The sequence below is a fragment of the Lotus japonicus genome, chromosome 6, assembly GCF_012489685.1.
Source record: "Lotus japonicus ecotype B-129 chromosome 6, LjGifu_v1.2".
In the NCBI taxonomy this organism is placed as follows: domain Eukaryota; kingdom Viridiplantae; phylum Streptophyta; class Magnoliopsida; order Fabales; family Fabaceae; genus Lotus; species Lotus japonicus.
This window is the reverse complement of record NC_080046.1, coordinates 54,481,484-54,499,132: the sequence shown is the minus strand read 5'-3', so window position 1 is coordinate 54,499,132 and position 17,649 is coordinate 54,481,484. Positions and strand designations below refer to the sequence as shown.

Genomic DNA, 17,649 nt, shown 5'->3' with positions numbered 1-17,649 from the left:
CGAAAATGTATTGGGAGAGAAGAGTCTCAAGACTAGATTCCATCCATCATTCCGAATAGGGAAATGATTTTCCGGACTTCAGTATAACGTCGATCACCTTTCGACACATGTAAATTGTGAGGTTAAAAACCGCCACAATTTGCAAAGTATATAAAAATGAAAAAATATGACGGTTTTGAATTGAATCCAAACTGCCACAAAATTGCACATTATTTTACAGGGCATTTTCTTTTTTCTTTAACTCTTCGTGTTTAGCGACATTAGTGACAGATTTGATAAAATTGTGACGAAACTATTTTCCAAATAATTAGTGACAAAATTAGTGACGGAAATTTCGGTCACTAAATATTTCATCACTAATTTCGTAACTAAAATTTTCATTTTGTGTATCTCTTGTGCAATTTTGGTCTCCTTTATTTAAAATGAGCAATTTTGGTACAACAAAGATCTAAGCGTGACAATTGGGTTCTTCAGTCAGTCTTCGTTTAATTTCAAACAAAATATTCTTATTTGGATTCCTTTTTACTAATTTTTTTTTTGTTATAAGAGGAATTCTAAAAAGACAGAAAACTACGGATTATCGTCTAAATACAATGACACAATAATACTAGAATGAGGAGTAGACCAAGTTCTACGCTGAGTCCCTTCCCTCAAAGCTTCGCGAGCCATGGAATCAGCAGCATTGTTCCTCTCCCTTGGAACATAACGAAACTCAACTTTCTAATCCCCCGACACTCACGTCCGGATTCTTGTGATGGTATCTCGCGCCTAGTAGGTTGAGACGTCAACTGCAGTGTCAAAGATATCAACAACCCGGCTGCAATCTGAGAAGCATAATACTGATCTGAAACCCAACTCCCAGGGGATTTGGGTTTGGCGCCCCACCCCTTAGGCTACGCGCCCCAGCCTTTTTTTTTATTCCAAAATTATCCATCGGTAAATGATTTGCCGATGTCAAAATACCAATCGGTAAATCATTTCCCGTTATTGTTCCTCAGTATGAACACCTTTATCCCATTACCCAGAACACGAAGAACAATATCGGTTAATCATTAACCGATTCGTATATTGATATCGGTATATCATTTACCGATTGGTAATCTGGCAGTTTGATCACCTTTTCACCATTACTCCTCCCTCCACCAACCCCTCCACCATTACTCCTCCCTCCAACAACCCCCCACCAGCCCCCCATAACTCGCCCAAACTACCTTATTCTACCATTACTCCACTCCTCCCTCACATTTCACCTTCCCACCACCACCACCATCTCCACATTTCCACCACCACCACCACCAACACCACCACAACCAAGGGAAGGCTTTTAACTTCTGGTAAGTGGTGTTAGCTTTGGTACTTTATTTATAGTTAGTTTAAGTAGTTAGTTGTTAGTTTAAGTAGTTAGTTTAGTTAGTTAAGTTGGTAATTTAGGCTGCTGTATCGTGAACTGAATCGGTAAATGAATTTCCGTTAATGTATCAGATTATGATTTACCGTTATAGGGTCGGTTATTGATTTACCGTTTTTGTTCCAGGGATGACAGAGTCCTTTTTTTTTTGTGAATCATAATTGATACATGCTGCTGGATTGGAAAATGATAATCCAGAGGAGCAACCATCACTAGCTGAACCTCCGATTATATCTATAGATGTCTCTCATTTGTATCATACTGATCAGGTACTCATTGCACAAATTTTTGCATGCTTTGTTTATGCTTTGTTTATGCCTTGTTTTATGCCTTATGCCTTGTTTATCCTGAAACAGCGTTTCCTTTTGAAAGATGATCTTATGAAATGGGTTCGCGACATTTCTATGGCAAATAATTTTGTTTTGGTGACAACAAAGTCTGATAGTGGTGCGAAGGGAAGAAAAGAATATGTCATTCTGGGGTGTGAGAAGCATGGTGCGTATATTCCCTATAGAGAACCGGATCTTGTTGAAGGAACGTCAACACAAAAGACAGGTTGTCCTTTTAGGCTAAAAGGACGACGTACGAAAGATGATAAAGGTTGGTGGTTGAAGGTGATGGACGGTAGACACATCCATCTCGCAGCTAAGTCACTACTTGGCCACAATTACGCTGGTCGACTGAATAGTGAGCCGAAGGAGGACGTGATAAATCAGGCTAAGACTTGGGTTCCACCTAGAAAGATGTTGGCATCCTTGAAGGAAAAAGATCCTTCAAACTTGATTACCATCCAACAAATTTATGGTGTTTGCAAGTGGTTCAGACAATCCGTTCGTGGGTCACTGACAGATATACAATACTTGCTGAAGAAGTTGGACGGTGAGAAGTATGTTCACTTCGAACGAAATGAACCCGGATCGGAAGTGATTAGAGATATATTTTGGGCTCATCCGAATGCCGTCAAACTTTTCAACACATTTCCATATGTAGTGATCATGGATTGCACATACAAGACCAGCAAATACAAACTACCCTTGCTTGAGATTGTTGGCCTGACCTCCACGGATAAAACATACTCAATAGCATTCTGTTACATTGGCAGTGAGACCACAGATGACTACATTTGGGCATTGGAGTGTATGAAGTCTCTGATTTCCGACCAATCCAGGTTGCCTAGAGTGATTGTGACAGACAGAGATCTTGCCTTATTGAGTGCTGCTTCACAAAGTCTTCCCACCACCACCCATTTACTATGCTTGTGGCACATCAACAAGTGTGTTTTGGCAAAGTGCAAATAGTATGTTGGCACGGATGATTTTGCTCAAGAGGTTATGGACAAGTGGGCCGAATTGGTAGATGCTCCAACAGTTCCAGAATTTGAAGCTCATTGGATTGAATTGTTTAACATGTGCAAGCATAAACACAAGTTGAAATTTGCCACTTATTGTTCTACTACATGGTTGGTCCACAAGCAGAAATTTGCCAAGGCATGGACAAATCATGTGATGCATTTTGGAACAACAACAAGTAACAGGTACAAAAATTATGTTATGACTTGTTATATGTATTTCATTTCATAGATTATTACAGTATTAATTCTTACATGTGCGTTGTTGGTTTGCAGGGCTAAAGGTGCACATGTCAGCTTGAAGTTGATGTTGCGGAACAGTAAGGGTGACCTGGCCACATCATGGGATGCGTCGCATAGTTTGACCACCAATCGTCACACTGAGATAGTAGCATCGTTTGAGCGCAGTATGAATAAAATTGATCACCTTTTCAAGACCCCTTTCTACACAAATATTAGGGGATTTGTGTCAATCAAATGCCTGAAACTCATTGATGCTAAACTGACAAGAATGCGAGCATGCGGCGGCAGATGCGATTGCTTATTGAGAGAGACTCATGGACTACCTTGCGGTTGTCAACTTGCAGGTTACCGGTCAACCACTCTCCTGTCAACTACTTCCAATTATTTATATTTGTGATTCAATGTAACATGTCTGTGAACTTGCAGATTATGAGAGGATTCCGTACGAGGTCATTCATCCATTCTGGAAGAGCCTAAGTTGAGAGCATGTACCTGTTGCAGATACTGGCAGCTCAGATATTTGCGGACTAAACCATGGAGAGATGCACCCATAAGTTGAGGCACTGACACGTTATTTCCATTCTTTGGATACTGGAGGGCAGAGTATGGTAAGGAGGAAGCTTCAGGCGATATATTGTCCTGAAAGGAGTACACTATGTACTCCTGAGCTTCGGATAAAGTCCAACCGCACTGCTAAGTTGAAGGAGAGCAAACAACCCAAGGGTCGAGCAATAGGATCCTTGACTCGTGATCCTTCAGCGTTTGAACTTACTGACAAGAAGATTAAAGAGGAAAAGAAGTCTTCACAACCAGCAAAGAGGAAGAAGCATGTGAAGAAGTCTGATACAAGCCATTTCATGTGTAACTTTCCAGCCTTTCTCCATCCATATATTGACACAGTTACAGATGTTGAGGATGATGGTAACTGTGGCTATAGATCCATTGCTGCATTACTGGGGCATTCCGCCGATCAGGACGGTTGGCCTTGGGTTAGGGCTTCATTGATACAAGAACTTGAGACCAATGTGTTAATGTATAATAGGATGTGGGGCACATATGTTGTTTATGACTTACATGATTGTCTCACTCTTCCTATTGGTGACCCGGCCACCCCTGACAAATGGTTTCAACTGCCAGAGATGGGATACCTTGTTGCCACAAAGTACCAATTGGTTCTCGTATCCTTATCCTCTATGGGTTGTAACACATACTTTCCACTGATAGGAGCCGGCCCACGAGATGAGCATACTGTTATAGCTATTGGACATGTGATAAATCACTGGGTACAGGTATATTTTGACCAAATACACTAATATTTTAGTTGCCTACTAGCTTGTCGATTAATTTTTGTATGTGGAAGTTATCTAATTTTATGGTTATTCTCTAAAATGCAGCTCCAATTAACTCCTGGACATCCTATGCCGACTATTGCTCCCCAGTGGGATTGGCACGCTGATCTTGCCTCCAAATACTGGCGCAACCTATATGGTCCACGTTTAGGCATGTATGATGCACAATTCCAAGCTTGGCTTGGTGCTTTTAGTGGTCATGCGGACTATGTGGACATCACCACAGATTGAATGTTCTTGTATTGTGTAATATTAATTTGTAAACTCTCTGTAATTTGGTAGAATGTGGCCCTTATCACAGGTTGTGTTAATGATGAAAATCTAGACATCATCGTAGATTGGCAGGTTCATGCGTGTACTTTTGGTAATGTTAATTTGATGTACTTTTGGTAATGTTAATTTGATGTACTCTTGTCATTTTCATTTTCATTATCCTCCACCACCAACCCTGACATTACTCTCAACCACCAGCCCCAACCACTCTTCTACCATCCACCAGTACACCTTAAATGTTTTGACCGCACTTCTGAGCTATAAATATCTGTTGTGTCTTGCCTCTTCTACTTACTCTTCATTCCTCATCTTCCTGTCTATTGTGTCTTGCCTCTTCTTCTTACTCCTCATTCTACACAATGGAACAAGACCCAAATCCATTCCTCCGCCATTGCAAAGGTCAAAGCAACAACTCTGGCAGCTCTCGTCCTCTCATTCCTGGCCCGGCTGGCGCCATCCAGGCTGCCATGTATGCCCGTAGATCCACCCCTAACACACCACTCATTCCGACCCAGGAAATCGTGAGGCGTGTGCTAGATCATGGATCAACCGAAACCGATCCTGATTTCAACTCACATGCTTGGCTATCAGCCCTGCAAGAGTGGGGAATAGCCACTCCGCTGGGCTCTCTGACAGCGAACGTTGAGAGGGTGGAGAATGTTGTTGCTGTTATCAAATCTTGCACTCCCAATGGGTTTGGAGATGCGAAAGTTACCCTCAAGGTATGTCTTGTCCTTGCTTTTGTAAGGCCTTGTTTTTGGTCCCCCTTGACTAACCGTTCTTATTTACTTCTCAAACGATTTCAAAAATTTAGGACCCCACGGGTGCTGTTGATGCTAGCATCCACCGCAAGGCCTTTACTCACAGTGAATTTGCGAATGACATAACTGTTGGATCTGTTCTCGTTCTCCAAAAGGTCTAAAACCTAAACATGAAACTTGCTTCATTTTTTGGACAGTTAAGCATGGTTTAATTAAAGTATACATTTCACTTGCAGGTTGCGGTGTTTGCACCTAGAGGAACTGTTTGTTATCTTAATATAACATTGCCCAACCTAGTGAAGGTATTCCCAAAAGATTGCGGACCCCATGACTTCATCGATATCACAGAGGAATAATTTTGTTTTCGGTGTTGCTTATGTTTAATTTGGTTGTGTAACCGTTTAACTTATTGTCATGGATTACTACATGCTTTGAATTATTTATATGTTGTCGTTGTTTCTGTTTTTTTCATTATAAGAGTCATAATATTAAGACTAAAAATATAACACATGTAAATAAAACGAGGCAAGAGTCATAACATAACATAAAAAGTCCTAACATATACATAATAATGGATCCCACATAACAAGTGTAATAAAATCACTCTCCCCGACCCCGCCCCCTGCGACCTCTGGGTCCACGAGCTCGGCCTCCACGAACACCCTCTCCAGGATCACCCTCTCCACGAGCTCTGCCTCCACGAGCTCCGCCTCCACGGGGTCTGCCTCCACGAGCTCTGCCTCCACGAGCTCTGCCTCCCGCAGCTGCGGCTCCTCGAATAGCAGAAAAGGAAACTCCCTGGGTACCAACGAAGGAACTCCGTCGAAAGAGATCGAGCGCCCTCTCCGTGAGGATTCAGGGCTGTGTCCCTGGAGCAAGAGCACCTGGCACCTCCAGGGACTGCTCCAACAACTCCACACCCCTACGTATGGCAGACTGCATAAAAATAATATACAAAAATAATTTCATTAACAAAAATCACAATTGAATGAATAAAAATAATATACAAGTTTAGAATCCAAACTTACCACGGCACTAAGCTCCTCCCTCCTATCCTCAGGGATGATGAACACATGGGACACTCTGCTATACAACCTCATGTAACCCTCCACCGCCTCTCCCGGATATGTAGCAGGTATCCCCTGAGGGCGGAGGTGCGGCTCAAACTCAGCATAGGCAGCATCTGTGGTCTCAGCAAGGGACCCCGTCGTCTGGATCTCAGAGGGGTGTCGAGAGATGTCCTGTATGAAGCCAAACTTGCGCATAACCCGCTCTGGTAGATGTCGGCTCACAGACCGGCCGTAAGGTGTCCTGATGTAGCCGGAATAGAGGGCCCTGGGATCCCGCGGTCGAACATCTCGATGGTCCTCAAAAGGGGTCCATGTGATATCATCCACTGTAAGCTCATCGAGCATGACTCGTCTCTCATCGAGTCCGGAATGCGCGATCCGAGACGTGGACCACCGCTGCGCTCTAGGCTGGTCCTGTGTGTAGCCGGGGACCTCCGTCCTGATAATGACGCTGTTGGATATGTACTCATACGCCCATGACAGCAAGAGGGAGGTGAACCCACCGATCTGCGCTGTCTTCCTGCGGGAAGCACGACTCAGCTGTTCGTACAACGATGCCAGCGCAATCGCACCCCACGCGTACTCCGACACGCGACCGAGGTCCTCAAGCATCCCGATCCAGTAGACAGTAGTGTGGTAACCACCACTCTTGCTGGCAAAGAAGGTGGCACCAAGCTGGTTCACCATCCAGATCCTAGCAGCATCCTCATAGCGTCCCTCTACAATGAAATGAATTAAGTTAACAGTTATTAATAATACGCTAAAAATAAATACAACTTAATAAAGTAATGATTAAGACATACCATCCATAGCAGACGTGTACATGGTCTTCAGAGTAATGAACCGAATGTTCTGGCCACCCGCCGCCTCAAACTCAACCAGATAATCAGCAACAGATCCTCCCAGGAGCTGGGCGCAGAGCGCTTCAACCTCATCTCGCTCCCCTCTGCTCGGAGTGTAGAACCTCGACCCTGTGGGAAGATGGAGAAGAGCCGACACATCGTCCATGGTGATAGTCATCTCCCCGAACGACATGTGGAAGCTACTCGTCTCCTCATGCCATCTCTCAACAAGGGCCAGTATGACAGCTGGGTCTGTCTCTGGTAACCAGCACCAAGGCAGGTGATACAAACTCGTCTGCTGCAGCAGCTGTCGCACATGTGTGTGGGCCTTTGAATCGCCATCACAGGGGAGGTTCCATACCTTCCCCCCAACAGTGGCCACCCTCAATGTCCGACGGTCCACGTACCGCGGGTCTGTGTGAAGAAGTGCCTGCCACGTCCAAGGAGCCTTGTGGTCAGGATAATGCGCAAGAAGCGAAAGATCCTCAGGCCCCTCGGGAAACGGTTCCACCCTGTGGATGAGGTCGTCATCCGCACCGCCCTGTGCCCCCTCCTCTGGCACCACATCAGCAGCATCAATCTCCTCCTGGAGAATAAGAGGCTCCTCCTCCTCACCACTGGCCTTAGAAGCAGTCTCAGAAGCAGACTCCTCGCCACTGGACTCCGAAGAAGACTGCTCGCCAGATGAGGCCGGAGAGACCGGAGTAGGATGAGGCTAAGGCTCAGCCGGAGTACCTGACAGAGCTGTAGCAGATGGACCACCTGACGAAGCTGTAGCAGACGGACACGGAGACGGAGCCCCGGCCGGAGTAGCAGACGGAGACGGAGACGGGGCCGAAGCCTCAACCGCCTGACTAGCTGCTCGATGGTCGCCGCGCCGTGTAGAAGCATGCAAGCGCTCGTGGCGCTCCCGCCCTTCATTCTCCTATGAAAAGCAAACAAATTTAACATCAAATTACAACTTGAACAACTTTAACAGTTACAACTTGTACAAACATCTCTCATATAGCATCAACACCCTTTCTAATTTGTCAATCTAGATAACTAAAATGCAACATTAAGGAAGTTCCCTAGTTCTAATAAGTCGATACCATCAACACCCTTTCCCAGTGTCATGACACTAAAATATTTGAAAATTTGTACAAAATATTCAGCCCAATAGATGGAGGAAAACTAAAAAAAACTGGCTTAAAAAAACTGGCTTCAACTGGCTTAAACTGGTTTACAATCGGGAAATGTTTTCCCATTACAGAATCGGAAAAACATTTTCCATTACAGAATCGGAAAATGTTTTTCCGATTTTACAGTAACCCAGAACTGGAAACGACCCACTCGTGCCTATGACCGTTTCATGCCATTTCAGTCAATAAAACCTACCTCTAATCAATAATCAACTACCCTAGTGGTCAACATTCACCTAATAATCCATCAACTACCTCTAATCATCAATCAATGTGAGAGAATCAATAAAAATCAAACTTACCTTTTGAATGTAATGGAATGGGAGTTCCGGTGCTTTGAGGAAGCTTTGATGATGATGAGACCGAAGCTTGGAGTGGTGGAACGCAAGTTTGGGAGAGATTTGAAGAGGGAGTGATTTGGGGAGGGAAATGAGTTTTGAAAATTATGTGTTTCAAAACCTATCTGATGCTGTTATATCAATACGAATCGGAAAATGATAAACCGATACGTATTGAAAAATCATTTACTGATATTAATCTAGAGGCTTTCCGGTAATTTCCCCACTTTAAGTGGGGCGGGAAGCCTAAGGGCTGGGGTGTTAAACCCAATTCCCAACTCCCAGGCATGGAAAAAAAAAATAAAAAATAAAAAACTTTTCAGTGTGTTCTCTCGCGTATTACTTGCATTTCACTCATAACACTGACGCGATTCGCTTCCTCACTATTCCACACGATTCCTCTACTTCGCGGAATGCAACTTTCCCCCTTTGAAACGCGTTTCTGTATCGAGCTCAATTTCCCCTCACTGTACGACGCTATCATCTCCATTTCTTCTTGCTCGTTCTCGTTTTCCTCTGATCTCTGATTTTTGTACTGTTCGGTGTTTTTCAGTGAAGGAGGAGGCAAAATTGCATCGGTAAACGAATTGAAGCTAGAGGAAGCAGGAGCACCACCTCTTCCCTCTTGTGACTGCCACCTTCACCGAGGTATGATGGAGGAGTTTCGTTCATTTTGTTAGCTGAACCCATTTTCGGGATTAGGGTTTGGTGTTGTCCCCTGTTATCTGTTAGTTTTGTTTTAAGAATTGAGAATGCAGCAGTTACTTTTTTGCAATCTTAACCACTCTGAAGTTTGGATTAGGGTTTGGTGTTGTCACCTACTCTTGATTGAGTTAGACATGACTTGTGATGTTTCTAATTTATGATTGCTATGTCATGCAAATGGAATGCACTTTTAAGATAAGGTTGCTGCATTGCATTGTTTGGTTGAGTGAATCGATTTACGGTGTGTGTGGGTTGTGTATTTTCAACTTTTATGTTTGGCCACTAATCAATAGAAATCCCTTCTTGTTGCTGGTTTATGGAAAAGTGAAAGCCATGAAAATCAAAGGCCTGAAAGATTCATATCACACATGCAATGAGAAGGGATTTCTGTTTCAGTTCCTCCACCTCTCTTGGAGGAACTTCCGCATCCTCAATATCATTCCTTACCCATAATTGGTAAACTTGTGCCTTTGCTTAACTGAAAGGGCCTTGTCAAACTGATAAGATCAGAATGGAAATGCCATAATAAGTAGCCAAGCCAGCAGTCTAAGAGAGAGAGAGAGGGAGACTAGAGAGGGAGCTAGGTGTGAGAAAGGCTTCTGTTTGTGGAGTGCTTGAGGTGTTGGCTTGAAAATCTTAAAAAGATTGTTGATCACTTAGCATGTGACGAAGCGAGAAAAGCGGATCCTTGAAACATAAAACGGTCACATTTCAAACTAGTTATTTTGAATGATTTATTGTCAAATTAGTTTCTTATTGAAGCATTGTTTTTTACAGGATCAAACTACATTTTATGGCTAGACAAGTTAACCGCAGGTTTGTCGATGAACAACATCATGATGCATATGTGCAGCCTTATTATATACTTCAATTAATGCATGAAGAGACAACAAGTAGATTAGTAGACAACATGTTCGACAAAATGTGTCTGAATTGATTGGATTCATTTTTACCTCTCTTTCAGGTTGGAGACCATGACTCCTAAAACTCAGAATTTGACTCAAGATGATTCTTCTGGAATTCCACGTCCAATTACAACGCTTCCTACTGGAACAGTGATTCGGCAGACCTTTTATGTGTCCGATCCCAATGATCCTGACAAATCTGGGCTTGCTATCCGGTTAGCCTTCAAGAATATCAGTAAATCGAACTGCTCAAAAGAGATTTGTTGTATGTGGGGCTCTATGGTGGCCGACATGGCCCCGCCACTTACCGGAGAAGTCAAAGAAGCATTGAAGAAAATTGGTTTGGATCCTTTGGAGGAGAATTTGACAACCAATCATACCCAATGCAGCGAACTGCCTGACATGACTTTGCCTGCTCTTCTTGTCACTGCCTGACATGACTTTGCCTGCTCTTCTTGTCACCTTTGGCTGCTGTGTTCTTGTTCTTTTCAAGGATTTTGATTATTGGGACAATTCTACCTACGAAACTTTCATGACCAAAAGTATTCGCCAGCTACAAGAGTCGGCTGGACATGACACGACAATTCCAGATGTCAAAAATCCATTTAGTTTGAAGTATGCGAGGCTCATCAGTAATACATTGGGTGAGGTTCTATCTCTTAGAGCACGCCTCATTAAACATTTCGGGGCAACCAAAGGGATCGACCTATTCACTGGTGTTCACCGCTGTCTCCTGGCCCAAATTCTCTGGTCCCGAATGGAGAGTTTTCGTCTAATTAAAGACTGGCTTTTCAGGCCTGATGAACCTTCGCGAGCTATTAGGGATAGGCGTGTGTCTGAGGAGGTTGAACTTATGCGGAAGGCAATTGAGACTTTCGATTCTCTTCTTGATGATACTTAGGATGATACTGAGGCTGCGCTGTGTATGCATAGTGAAAATTCTGATTTGCCGACGATGCTGAAGGGCTCCCAATTCCGCATCCTTGCTGCTGTTGCCCACGACCTTGACACTAGAAATGCTGCCAAGTCCACAGTGAAATCACCTGCTAAGTCCACAGTGAATTCACCTGCCAAGTTCACTGCTGCTCTCACCAATGTTCAAACCAATTTGGATGAATCGTTTGCTGGTACTGAGCAGCCGGTTGGCGCTGCCACTCCTTCAGGTTTTACTGATGCCAATTCTTCCACTCCTGAGCAGCCGGTTGGCGATGCCACTCCTTCACGTTTTACTGATGCCAATTCTTCCAGTGATCCACGTTTTAGTGATGTTAATTGTTCCCTATTTGCAGCATAGGCAAAACTTGTGAAATCGTTATTGATCATACATTGGAAGCGACAACGCCAATGAGTATATACTGGAAGTCTCATTAGGCAGTTTCTTGAAGTTCTTTGCATTTTGACAGTTTTTTGGTTAATTGTATGAGAAGTTTAACAATACTTTGATGGAATATGAATATATTGTGAATTCTTCTTACACTCGTGTGTACATAAAATTGTTTGAAAATAAGTATGCTATTCTATGCTTCCATGTAGACGATGTGTTCATATCTAAATCTAGTTTAGAAGTATTGCACCTTTGATGCAATGCATGCTAAATCTAATGAGTGCAAGGACATATATATATATATATATATTTATATATATATTTATTGATGTTGCATATATAAAATGAGTTGTTTCTAGCATATTGATATTGCATATGTTGTGAGAAGATTAAGGTCTCGTTTGGGAAAATAGCTTAATTAAGCGTTTATGGTCATAAGCGCTTATTTATAAGCTATTTTTAAGTTATATAAGCGTTTATTTATAAGTTGTTGCATAAGTTCTCCCAAACACCTTACACAGGCGATTATGCTATCATAAACTCAAATAAGCTCTTTCAAACGGGTCTAAGTCGGCATACTCATGTGCTTAGTAGTGATTAGTGAACAACGAAATGCACTAAGCCGTTTAAAAACATATTTGAAATGTGTTGGAGTTCAAATTCCGCTAACATTCCTTGAATGTTTGAAGGTATTCCGTAATGCAAAGTAGGTGTAGGTCTGAAATACAATGATGTGGAGCAGTGTTTAGCTCTTGAATATGATCATGAGGAGCACTAATTACCTCTCCAACTCTTATAGCCAAATCAACAATGGAGTCAGAATTTATGGGTCAGTTTGAATGTGTTTTGAGTTTTATGTTTTTAAAATCTGTTTTGTAGAATAATTTTAAATAACTGTTTTCTAGACCAAAACAACAACAAAAACTCGTTTGGTAATATTTATTTGAAAACAAATTTAGAGATGAGAAAATGAAAATCTTGTTTGATGAGTTTTTTTTATGTTTAATGGCAAAGAAACAAAAAAAAAACAGGAAAAAGGAAAAACCCTACAACCTCACAAAGGTTGTTCCTAGAGAGTTAGCTAGCAACAAATGTTCCAAGTCAGGAGGGGGTCCTGTACAAGGAGAAAATCTAAGTCTTGTCTTATCAAAATATGTCTTCTCTTTTCTTGTTAATTCCGTTCTATAATTTTTTTGAAACAACATTAAAGCTTGGATATTTTTAAATACAACAATTTATGCTTTTCAATAATTTATTATTAGGAAATAAATACAGAGCGACACTTAACGGTGTCAATCGCAGTTGTAAAAATTTCTTTAAACCTCTAATGTGAGAGTTCAATTTCTAAGAGTCGTACTCTTGGGGAGAACTTTGACTTCACCAAACTCAAATTGAAGAACAATTTAACAAAAAAAAAACTAAATGAGCATAATTTAACTCACTTTGATTTAAAAAATAATAATTTTTTTTAAAGCAAAAGAGTATATAAACACTAAAAGAGTATAATTTTAACAAGGTGGGAAGTGTCAAGTGCTTGAATTAAGGGTCTGTGTTCTGGGAATATATTATTATGGTTGTTTTTTGGATTTGTTGCGTAAGCGTTCTAGTGCTATGTGTACTCTTTTTCCCACATGAGGTTTTTATCCCACTCTGGGTTTTTCCTAGGGAGGTTTTAACGAGGCACAAACACTAGTTGGGTTTTTGCTTTCTTTGGTTGGTGTGCTCAAATGACTTATCCATGAGAGGGTTGTTCTCATGAATCATTTGCTATTAATAAATTTCATCTTTTGTTGTCAAAAAAATAAATAAATATGAATATTTGTCACACAGAGATTTGAATAAATCAACATATTTTGTCTATATTTATTTATTATATAGTAAAAATGTTCTACGGGGAGGAATATATTATATAAAGTACTTTTAAGTTTTTTTTTACGTTACTTTTAAGTTGAAATTAATAGAAAATATGTTTTAATATAATACTTATTTTTTTTTAGACTTTTTAAAATAGGGCTCTGATGACCCTTGTTCAGTGGTGTTTTTAGGGTCATTTCTTTCTTTGTTTTGAGTCTTTTTGCTGAGTCTCATGTAGTGTTTCATGCATTCTCATGCATTTTTATCTTTCTTTGAGTATTTACTTCGTTTTGGTAATTTTGTAGTTTTATAGGGAGTTTTCTTGCATTTTAAGTAAGTTTAGGACTTGCATGGTTTTATTGTGTTAATTGAAGGATCTCTTGTGCTAATAAGCTCTTTGAGCTTCTAGAATTTTCCTTGGCTTGTTGGTTAAGTTTGCAGATCAGAAACTGATGGATGAGGAAGGCCAAGAAGCTTGGAATTGAAGGAGGGCTTAACGAGGCTTGAAGAGGAGTTACAAGGAGCTGAAAAGTCTGTTCCAGCGAAGCTTGAGCGCCTAGGCGCTGGGAATTGGCGCCTAGGCGCCAGACACCTCCAGAGAGCATGTTTCTGGGCTGGAATTGGCGCTCAGGCGCTCTGAATTGGTGCCTGAGCGCCCAGACTCGACTGTTTTGGCTATAAATTGGTTTTTAGACATTTCTCTTGGAACCTTTTGTCATTTTATCATATTTTCATAAGTTAGAAGAGAGGGTTTGAGTTCTGGAGCTTGAGGAGCTTTCTCTAAGCCCTATGTTTCAGGTTTCATCTTTATCTTCTTGTATGGGTTTCATAACCATGTTTGGCTAAACCCCTTTTGCTTTGGATTCTTTGTAAGACTTATGATGTTTTAATCTTAATTCCTATTTCTATTCATGATTCCTCTGAGTAAACCCTTGAATCCCATATCCATGCTTTATGTTTCAAGTTAGAACATGTGCTAGCTTTATACTTTTCTATAATAGAACGGAAGTTTGTTATAGATTAGGGACTTGTTGTGGGATTACCTCTTCTATACTTGCTACTAGGAATAGAGGAAGGGTTGGGGTTTGTTGGCCTGAATTGCATGCTTAATGTCTTTAGCAAATGTTTAGGTTATCAAGGAATTGTGCTTATCTTTTGGCTTGAGAGGATTGTCTATGCGAGGCATCGATAGATGATTGATTAGGCTAGAACATCAAGGAGAGACTCAGAGTTTTATGGATAGAATAGGTTGATTAGAACTGAATTAGTTAAACAAGAACTCAAGGCATGCTCACCATTGTTCTCACACACTTATATTTCAATTGCTTGTTAATTAATCACCAAAACAATCAACCTTTAAAATTGAATTTTACTCGCTTTACTACCGTGAACTCGAGGCTTAAACTGAATTCTCATACCAATTCTCTGTGGTTCGATAAATTAAAACCGGGTAGATTCTGTACACTTGCAGATTGACCAACAGGCTCCACCAGGAAGAATACATTAAAATATTTTCAAGTTAAAAATAACAAAAAAATTGAATTTCTTTATAATCCGTGCTGCCACTTATTATTTCCTAATTATAGTGCCCAAGGAGATCACAAATTTTACATAAGAGGAAAATATGGTAAATGTTGATATCGAATATTGACTAGAGATATGGTTAAATAAGTGTTTATAAAGAATAGAGCAACATTCACCTCTAAGCTAGCTTTTGGGGTAGAGTTAAGCCTAACCCAAATTCTAAGATGGTATCATAGTCTATCCTAGATCCGTTTATTGGAGACTAGCCATATATAGGGCCACCAACAGATGTTCATTCTTGCAAATTCCATGCTCCAGATGTCCAACCCTGGGCGTGAGGGGGTGTGTTGAGAAGTCTCACATTGACTGAGATACGACCAAATAAGTGTGAATAAAGGTCTAAACTAGCTTTTGGGTAGAGCTAGGCCTAATCCATATTCTAAGAGTAACCATTTCAACAATGGTTCATGTCTTTTGGTTTCAATGTTTTCATCTTACCAAATGCTATTGGGTACTTAGTATAGTAGCAAGAATGCCTACAGGTGACTGCCAAGAAGACAAAAATATGTCTTAATTACTTACCTACCTGTGTTTTATCATCTTGGCTTGTTGTAAGTATTACCAAAATAAAAAGGCTAAAATTAACAATATTGCACAAATTTGTCACTCTATCTACGCACAATGCTGTTCATACATGGCTTGTCTTATTGGTAATCGTGGCGGGAGTTTCCCCCCTTCCTCAAATGTTATATTCTGTACATTATACCATGAATTGAGTCACAATGTTCATTCCCAACAGAGTGAAATTCTGTCTAGAATTTTTTCTCTTATTAGAAAAATTCATGGATGATAATTACTACCCCTCTTTCTCCTCATCGGGCTTTGTTTCTTGGGGCAGTTGCACTTCAGTAGAGAGAAGAATTCTTCGAAGCAAGAGGTTGCATATAGTTAAATCGCAGTGGTTAGAAGATTGTTTGAACAGTAGCCAAAGATTACCAGAAGATGCCTATAGTTTGAGACCCGATGGAATAGAAGAATCAACTACTGAAGATTGGTAAGTTTATGCATGTGCAGCATTTACAGTCTCTGACTTATTTGGATGGCAAGGATGAAATTTGTGTGAATGTAATTGCTTTAATATTTTTACTCATTATATGTTCCTCACAAGTTCTGACACCTGTAGTTGTGGACTTGTGGTATTTTGCCGTCTTTTTTTCTTTTTTTCTTTGGGTGGTACTGCATAACATCTGTCTTTGACAGTAGATTGTCTTTTGGTGTTGGAAAGTTTTAATAAATTCATGTTATGCTAATTCATTGTAATATAATTCATTTATTTTAAGCTTTATTAGGTAGATTTGATACAAATTACTGAAATGGGGGATGGATACTAGTTGCTAGGCTAATTGTGTCATTTATAAAGAAGTGGAATAGAAAAACCAATAGCAAATATGAGATAAAGCTTTGCATATTAGTAGAAGACGTTACTGTGAACCATGGTCTAGTATATTGCAAACATTTTTGTTAGCTTTCTAGTGTACTTGTGCTGAAAATAATGGTCCACCATGCAGCAATTGCAAGTCTAGTGGCATTAACTATAGTCAAATGTAGTTCTCTCTAAGAACTGTGCACTTGTATGGTTCCTATATTTTTCTTAGCATTTGATTGTTTTTTGCTATCTGTTGTAGTGAATATGACTTGGCGTTAGACACCCATCTGGTTGGAGATAATGTAGAGGACCAAAATACATCTTTCTCTGACCTTGAAAGTAAACATAGAACTGCAAAAGCTGCTCATGAACCAAGTTTGGCTTCGGTGTCCCAGGAGAAGGGTAGCGGAAGGAAAAGAGGAAGACCTGCAGGCAGAGGTACCAAAAACGTAAAAACAGCCGGTAACCAAGCTCCCAGAGGCAGAGCGAGAAAGCGGGGTAAAATATGTGAATATGAATCAGATGATGACAGGGATTCTCAACAAATAAGGCCACAAGGGCAAGACACAAGAGAAGGAGGTCTTGATTTTAATGAGAAGCATTTAGAACCCCATGAGACTAAGAAACCTGAAAATGTTCAAGCTACTGAAACCGTTGAAAGTTCTCAGCAAAATGAGGCATTCAAGCCAGAGGATTCGAAGGAAAGAGAATGTGAAAGAATGTTTGTTCCTGAAATTGAAATGACTGATAGGCACAATGGCCATAACAGTCAGGTGAGTGAGAAACTTGAATTTTTGGCAGATCCCGTGCAGGCCATGTTATTCAAGTTGTTGCAAGGTTTTGATTCCTCCATTTTTAAATTCAGCTATTTCATTTTTAAATTAAGCACCATCAGAATAATGAAATAGCTTTGCCAAGTTGTTGCAAGGTTTTGATTCCTCCATTATGGTGATCAATGATGCTTGAGTTGTTGCAAGCTTGTATTAAACACCAAATTATGCCTTAAAAAAACCATTCACATGGATGCAGCTCAGTTTACTATATAATATATACTTGCGAGTCACGCTTTGTATTTTTGAAGTGGGATTATGTTTCACA

At 40.8% G+C, this 17,649-nt stretch overlaps 5 protein-coding genes across 6 annotated transcripts; 4 read left to right on the top strand and 1 right to left on the bottom strand.

Annotated features, from left to right (window-relative positions):
- Positions 1–3,856: 3,856 nt before the first annotated feature.
- LOC130725584 (uncharacterized) lies at positions 3,857–4,579 on the top strand. The gene is made up of 2 exons (XM_057576802.1): positions 3,857–4,288; positions 4,394–4,579. The coding sequence occupies exons 1-2, from the start codon at positions 3,857–3,859 to the stop codon at positions 4,577–4,579; spliced, it is 618 nt and encodes a 205-aa protein (XP_057432785.1).
- Positions 4,580–4,933: 354 nt separating this feature from the next.
- On the top strand, positions 4,934–5,543 carry LOC130725583 (uncharacterized). The gene is made up of 2 exons (XM_057576801.1): positions 4,934–5,343; positions 5,436–5,543. The coding sequence occupies exons 1-2, from the start codon at positions 4,981–4,983 to the stop codon at positions 5,541–5,543; spliced, it is 471 nt and encodes a 156-aa protein (XP_057432784.1). The 5' UTR covers positions 4,934–4,980.
- A 327-nt stretch (positions 5,544–5,870) lies between these two features.
- On the bottom strand, positions 5,871–6,489 carry LOC130726707 (uncharacterized). The gene is made up of 2 exons (XM_057578003.1): positions 6,411–6,489; positions 5,871–6,318 (listed from the first exon to the last, which is right to left on the bottom strand). Exons 1-2 carry the CDS (start codon positions 6,455–6,457, stop codon positions 5,937–5,939), a joined length of 429 nt encoding a protein of 142 aa, XP_057433986.1. The 5' UTR covers positions 6,458–6,489; the 3' UTR covers positions 5,871–5,936.
- A 2,486-nt stretch (positions 6,490–8,975) lies between these two features.
- LOC130724376 (uncharacterized) lies at positions 8,976–11,899 on the top strand. Of its 2 annotated transcripts, XR_009014488.1 has the most exons (4): positions 8,976–9,282; positions 9,367–9,461; positions 10,296–10,334; positions 10,483–11,899. XR_009014488.1 is itself a non-coding variant. In XM_057575584.1 (3 exons), the coding sequence occupies exons 2-3, from the start codon at positions 10,312–10,314 to the stop codon at positions 10,856–10,858; spliced, it is 399 nt and encodes a 132-aa protein (XP_057431567.1). In that variant the 5' UTR covers positions 9,063–9,282; positions 9,367–10,311; the 3' UTR covers positions 10,859–11,899. The 2 variants fall into 2 exon arrangements, 1 of the variants encoding a protein (XP_057431567.1); XM_057575584.1 differs by having other exon boundaries at positions 9,063–9,282; positions 9,367–10,334.
- Positions 11,900–15,327: 3,428 nt separating this feature from the next.
- LOC130722402 (DNA ligase 4-like) lies at positions 15,328–17,556 on the top strand. Its single transcript, XM_057573113.1, has 2 exons — positions 15,328–16,179; positions 16,811–17,556. Exons 1-2 carry the CDS (start codon positions 15,908–15,910, stop codon positions 17,457–17,459), a joined length of 921 nt encoding a protein of 306 aa, XP_057429096.1. The 5' UTR covers positions 15,328–15,907; the 3' UTR covers positions 17,460–17,556.
- The last annotated feature ends 93 nt before the right edge of the window (positions 17,557–17,649 follow it).

Excerpts from the sequence above, each read along its gene's own strand:
- LOC130725583 (XM_057576801.1), top strand. The coding sequence starts at position 4,981 with ATGGAACAAGACCCAAATCCATTCCTCCGCCATTGCAAAGGTCAAAGC. Across the intron at positions 5,344-5,435 it reads ATGCGAAAGTTACCCTCAAG|GACCCCACGGGTGCTGTTGA; the intron begins GTATGTCTTGTC and ends TCAAAAATTTAG.
- LOC130726707 (XM_057578003.1), bottom strand. The coding sequence starts at position 6,457 with ATGTGTTCATCATCCCTGAGGATAGGAGGGAGGAGCTTAGTGCCGTG. Across the intron at positions 6,319-6,410 it reads GGGAGGAGCTTAGTGCCGTG|TCTGCCATACGTAGGGGTGT; the intron begins GTAAGTTTGGAT and ends ATTTTTATGCAG.
- LOC130722402 (XM_057573113.1), top strand. The coding sequence starts at position 15,908 with ATGTTCATTCCCAACAGAGTGAAATTCTGTCTAGAATTTTTTCTCTTA. Across the intron at positions 16,180-16,810 it reads GAATCAACTACTGAAGATTG|TGAATATGACTTGGCGTTAG; the intron begins GTAAGTTTATGC and ends TATCTGTTGTAG.
- LOC130725584 (XM_057576802.1), top strand. The coding sequence starts at position 3,857 with ATGTGTAACTTTCCAGCCTTTCTCCATCCATATATTGACACAGTTACA. Across the intron at positions 4,289-4,393 it reads TGATAAATCACTGGGTACAG|CTCCAATTAACTCCTGGACA; the intron begins GTATATTTTGAC and ends TCTAAAATGCAG.
- LOC130724376 (XM_057575584.1), top strand. The coding sequence starts at position 10,312 with ATGGCTAGACAAGTTAACCGCAG. Across the intron at positions 10,335-10,482 it reads GCTAGACAAGTTAACCGCAG|GTTGGAGACCATGACTCCTA; the intron begins GTTTGTCGATGA and ends CCTCTCTTTCAG.